Source organism: Bipolaris victoriae (genome assembly GCF_000527765.1).
Source record: "Bipolaris victoriae FI3 unplaced genomic scaffold scaffold_254, whole genome shotgun sequence".
NCBI lineage: Eukaryota > Fungi > Ascomycota > Dothideomycetes > Pleosporales > Pleosporaceae > Bipolaris > Bipolaris victoriae.
The window spans coordinates 746-6,901 of NW_014575138.1; the positions used below are offsets into that span (position 1 = coordinate 746).

The 6,156-nt window shown below is 29.9% G+C and overlaps 1 protein-coding gene across 1 annotated transcript; it reads left to right on the top strand.

Moving 5' to 3' along the window:
* Positions 1 to 1,835: 1,835 nt before the first annotated feature.
* On the top strand, positions 1,836 to 2,144 carry COCVIDRAFT_116309 (hypothetical protein; the record flags this gene model as incomplete). The annotated part of the gene is made up of 1 exon (XM_014694669.1): positions 1,836 to 2,144. A coding segment is annotated over one exon (309 nt), but the record flags the coding sequence as incomplete, so codon positions are not given.
* Positions 2,145 to 6,156: the final 4,012 nt, after the last annotated feature.

Here is a 6,156-nt window from a genome sequence, read left to right on the forward strand (position 1 = left end):
TTATAGTAGCGTATAACGTACTAAAATTAACTCTCTAGACGCGTCTCTAGAGTGTTTAGCTACGATTAGAGATTCTATCTACTAGGCGTAAGCTATTACCTATTAAAGAATAGTCTCTTATATAGTAGATCCTAGACCTTAATTAACGTAGTTTTCTACCTAATATTATTAATATATAATAAATAGTAGACGCTCTATTTACTGCGCGTAGCTAAGATCTATCTCTACTACTTATTAGTAAGAACTAAGTATCGCGCTTTATCTAGAGCTAGCTAGAGCTTTAGATAAAGTAGACTAGAAGGCTTAATAGCTAGCGCGCTAACTCTAAGGATTCTATTATAATTATAGCGTAGTTTAAGCTAGTAAAGAAGACGCGCTAGGCGTATAGTATACTAGACTAGAATATCTATAACTTTAATAAGACTAGATTCGCTATAGGCGTCGCTATAACGTTAAAAGTTATTACTAGCTCTAATAGAGTAGGCTAAGTAGTTATTATATAACTAGGTAATTATAAGTAGGTAATAGTAATCAAGTATATTAAACGCGTCTAGCTAGTGTCTTCTACTCTTTATAATTCTAGCTAGTAAGGCCTATTAGAGTAGCTAGTACCGCAACCTTCTACTAGACTAGACTATTATAGTATTAGAGAATAGCTAGATAATTAATTAGCTTTATATAGAGTAGGTAAAGTACTTTAATTAGTATATAGTAGCTTATACTACTAGAGTCTATTAACTTCTTATTCTAGATAGCTATAAAAGCTACGCTACGCTAGAGTTTAACTAGTACTACGTAGAGAATAAGATTATTACTCTCTATATACTACCTTATATCTCTTATCTTCTCTAGCCTCTAGACATAAGCTACTACTTCTCTCTTAAGCGCGCGTATAGACGTAAGGTTAAGAAGCTTACTTACTAAGGCGTCTACTATATTAATAAGATAGAATTCCTTATAGCCTATATATAGATTTAGTAAATAGTCTTTACGTAGTAGAATATCTAGGTAGGCTTTTAGGTAATAGAACTTATCTCTCTCTATCTAGATCGCGTTCTATCGTCGCTTATAGTAGCTAGAACGCCGTCTCTACTATAGATAACTATAAAGAGTAACGTTATAGAATAGATAGTAGAGTAGATAGCAGCGTAGATAGAGATACTATATATAGTAGTAGAGGTTTAGCAGTAGGTGCGCTATCTCTAAGAACGACTACGGCGGTAGCTAGAGAGCCTAATAAGTATTATACTACGCTAACTTATTAAAAGCGCTTAGCTTATAATATAATCTATAATAATACTTATAAAAGAGAATTAGAAGCTACGTATAAAAAATTAGTAGTAATAATAAAAGTAGTATTAGTAATGTTAATATATTACTTCTAGTAGAGTACTCTAGGTATAGTAGGCTTAGTGGTTAGCTATAGAGGTAGAGAGAGTAGTAATAGAGGCTAGCTAGAGCTAGGCTAGTAAGCGACGTTAGTATGCGCCACTAACGTATATAAAGTACTATATTAAAGGATATACTTAGACTTTATATAGAGCTAGATAAATAATTATACTACTAAATTTTATCTTATTTTAATAAGTTATTATAGCTTAATTACGTAGAACGTTGCGTCGAGTCTAGTAGGGCGGCCAGCTTACTAGTATAGCCAGCTTACTAGTAGGGCACGTTAATTAAATTAATCGGATACATTAAATCTATCTAATCAATTAGATCTATTAAAGCTATTAAAATAGCTGAACTAGACGAAACCTTTTAATTAAAACGATTAAATATCTCTCTTATACTAACGTTTCGGCTATATTAGAAAAATAAGCTTAAATAAGCTTAGTAAGAACACTAATAGCACTAAGTTAAATATTAAGACTAGTAACTCGTTTAGCAATTACGAGATATGCTTAAAAAGCAAATTTACTAGTAAGATAAGTAGAGATCTAATCTTAACTCTAGTTAATAATTTTAGCAATCTTATCTACTACGATCTAGAAGAATCTATTAAGCTTAGAACGAATAAGGGCTATAGATACTATATTACCTTTCTAGACTATTATACTAAGTATCTTAAAGTTAATCTTCTTATATCTAGATTAGAGCTTATAGTACTAGTTAAAGCTTTTATTAAAAGAGCTAAAGTATAAGATTTAAAATAGATTAAGCTTATTTAATTAGATAATAAGTTAAATATCAAAGAACTATAAAAGCCGTTCTAACTACTAAGTTTTTCTCTAAATATATTATAAGGCTAGCGTGTAGATTATCTATCTTATATTATTTAGACCTTCTAGCTCGTTAGCTACTCTTTGCCTATTAGCTGTCTACTATCGTGCCTAGGCTTACCTATAAAGTTTTAATATTACTCTTCTTATTAGCTTTATTAGGTTTAGCTAGTCGCGTAAATAGTTCTTATCTATATCTCTTCTATAGGTTTCTACTACCTTACTAATCTCTTACCTATAAATAAAAAAACCTCTATTAGAAAAAAACTTATAAGTTAGTAAAATTACTTAAGCTATTTTATAAGTATATAGTCTATCTTTACTTCGCTACTATATTTAGCCTATAACTTTTACGTTAGCAATTAGTTATTTAGTTATTTACTTATAACGTAATATTACCTTTTATTCAACTAGTGTCTATTTATTAGTTAGGTTATAGGTTCTAGCTAGATCTTTATTAGATTAGTAAAGGAGCAGTCTTTTACTATTATAGATATATAAAAGATACTTTATAAGTAACTCTACTTCTCCTTTATAATACTAATATCTATTACTATAAGCTCTACTAACTTACTTATTCCTTAGTATAGTATTCTTAGCTTAGTCTCTAATAAGGCTATCTCTACTTATATCTATAACTTACTATAGTATTTATAATTCTAGCTGCTACTTATCCGCTCCGCCTATACTAGCTACTTTACCTCTTACTACTAAGAGTAAAGATAATATCTCTAATAGAACTATTATAGACTTAATCTAGGTTTTTCTCTATAGTAAGTTTTATACTTACTCTACTAGTTATAGTCTCTATAACTTCTATTAGGTCTATTATAAAGGTTACTATACTCTAGTAGATTTCTAAAGTTATTCTCTTAACTTTACTTCTACTAAATAATTCTTTCTAAGTTAAGCCTTACTTCTATTATATAACTAACTTATTCTTCTACTTTATTAACTACGCTCTACGTAAGACTACTAGTACCTTTACTACTAGTAGGTATACTAACGTTAAGATAATAATTAAGGCTAACTCTACGCTTCTAGCTAATTAGTAGTAGACCTTTAACTATATAATATCTCTCTAGGCTACTCTCGTTAAGTATCTAAAGTAGGTCTAATAGAAGATTAAGAAGTTAGATCTTACTATAGCTAAATAGGCGAAAGCTTAGTAAGTCTCTAAAACTTATAGTTTAAACTAATATACTATAACGTACTCTACTATTAAGAGTACTACTCTATTAAGTGTACTACTTTTTCTTAGCATCGCGAACTTTACGTATAAAAGATAATACCTTAATAATAGAACGCGATATTAACTTAGCGAGAAGGTAGACTTACTCTAGCTATTTAGGCCTATCATATAGGTTAGTTTAAGAGCATTCAACGCGCTACAGCAGCCTATAACGTCTATTACTAGCAGATCTCTTAGCAGCTTTAAGGAATCACCTTTTAACCTATAACGCAGCTAAATCGCTAGAAACTAACTAAATCTAAAGAGTAAATAATCATATAATATATTCTTAACCTAGACTTACAAGAATTTACTCCCCATCTATATAAAGTAGTAGATATAGTAGAGAAACTACTACGTAAACGAGATAGCTAGCCTTTAGGTAAGAACTAGCTAGAGCGATTCATATCGCGTTCAGACGAGCTTAAAATAGCTTTTAATTAAGTAAAGGACCGCTAAAGAATATAGTAGGAAGATTTAGAGGTTATTAACGCGTAGTTAAGTTTTATATAAGAGATAATTAAGAAGTATAGAGTATATTCTAACGATATCTATAACTTTAACAAGACTAGCTTTTAGATAGGTATAATTAGCTTAATAAAGGTTATTATAGGCGCAGAGTATCGTACAAGGCCTACTCTTACGTAGCTAAGTAATCGCGAGTAAGTTATAGTTATTTAGAGTATCTACGCTGTAGAGTATACTACCCCGCTATTTATTATCTATAAGGGACGCATCTATATCTCTACTTAGTACGAAGAAGTAGATATACTATACAACTAGAAGCTCTTAGTATTATAGAATAGCTAGATAAATAATAAGCTTAGCCTTANGTAGTTAAAGCACTTTAATAAGTATATAAAGACGCGTTAGGTAGAGTTATATAAATTACTTATTCTTAATAGTTATAAGAGCTATCTAAACTAAGAATTTAAGAACTACTATCTTATATAGAAGATTCTTACTCTTTATATACCTACTTATTTATTATATATACTCTAGCTACTTAATATAGTCTACTTTTTATCTCTTAAGTAGAAGTACTCTTAACGCGTATAAGACTTAGCACGCTACTANNTCTAGTATATTAATAAAGAACGCTTTCTTCTAGCCTTTTAAGACGCGTTTCGCGACGTGTTTANNTCNAATAACTATAANAANGCCTTTAAGNTAGTAGGAATAGTCCCTATTAACGCGTAGAGAGTTATTAATCGTCTTAATATACGCCTTTATACCCTACTATAAGAAGCTTTACTAGAAATACTCTAGTAGTTAAAAATACTAAGCAATTTATACGAATTTAGGTTATAGTTAAAGCTTATAAAAGACTTCTTTATATAATTACTAACTACTATATAAGAAAGCTTCTTAAAGCTTATTAAAGGAGCTAAAGAGATATTATATAAGAATATACTAATAGAGGCCTATATATAAGAGCTTAAAGAGTAATTAATAGAGGTAATAAAGCGCTAAGAGCGTAAAAGAAAGCAGATATAGATAGATAGAATACTAGACTTTAGTGCAGAAGCATCGCAGGCAGCTAAAAATACTACTACTAGTCGTACGACATTAAAGAAGGCGCGTAGTAAGAGTAGTTAAGAAAAGGCCTAGCTAGGTTAACAACGCTATAGAACCTATAGAGAGATAGGCTATAACGCTTATATATGCTAAAAAGATATAGAAGAAGATTCTTTATTAGATATAAGTAAGTTGTATAACGCATCTATAGCTAGTATAGAGTAATTTAACTTTTCGTATATAAAGTTCGCGATACTAAGAAAAAGTAGCACACTTAATGGAGTAGTACTCTTAATAGTAGAATACGTTAAGTATATCTATTTATCTTTAATTTAGATAGCGCTAATATATATTATAGGCTAGTTTAGGTACTTAAGGTCTTAACGCTCCTACTAACGTAGTTATTTCGCTCTCTATTAAGGCTAACTTTTCTTATAACACTAGTACTCTAGCTACTCTTAAGTATTAGTACTATTATAGGCCCGACGTATCTAACGCCGCTAAGGTTACTACCTTATACGTTTCTAAAGTGTCCTCTAAGAAGCGTTAGTTTAATATCTCTTATTATATCTCTAATCTAGCTAATAATAGTATCTAACTCTTACTCTTTAGTAATCTATTTATAGAGTAGTAGGTAGCTCTTTTCTTCTATAGAAATATAAGGTTTTTTATTCATTTTTTCTATTACCTTAATGTATTATAATATTATTTAAAGTTTTCTCTTCTCTTCTCTTCTTTAGCTAGGCCTCTTAGGCTAGCCTCTAAGTTTTAGAGTATCTTTATTCTATACGCTCTCTACTGCGTATCTATTAAATTTCTAAGAGCTAGCTACTATATTTATAACAGCGTAGGCAAGACTACTTAGATTAGTTTTAGTAGTAGTATTACTTAGAGGCATATAGAAGTGCGTAGAACATTAAACTAGCCTTAATTTAAATAAACACTTATAGACCTTATATAAAAGAATATTAAAAATCTACCTAATAAGCTATTATAGCGGTTAGGTTTATATAGTCGTTTTTTCTACTAGGCTAAATTATACTCTAGTTTAGATTCTGTTTAGATATATATAGGAATAAGTGCTAAGCCGTTATACTACTTCTCTCTCTATTAATAGCTTAGAATAAGCTATTAAGAGCTTTTACTATAAAATATTTACTCCTTTTAGATTATATTATTAGGTAG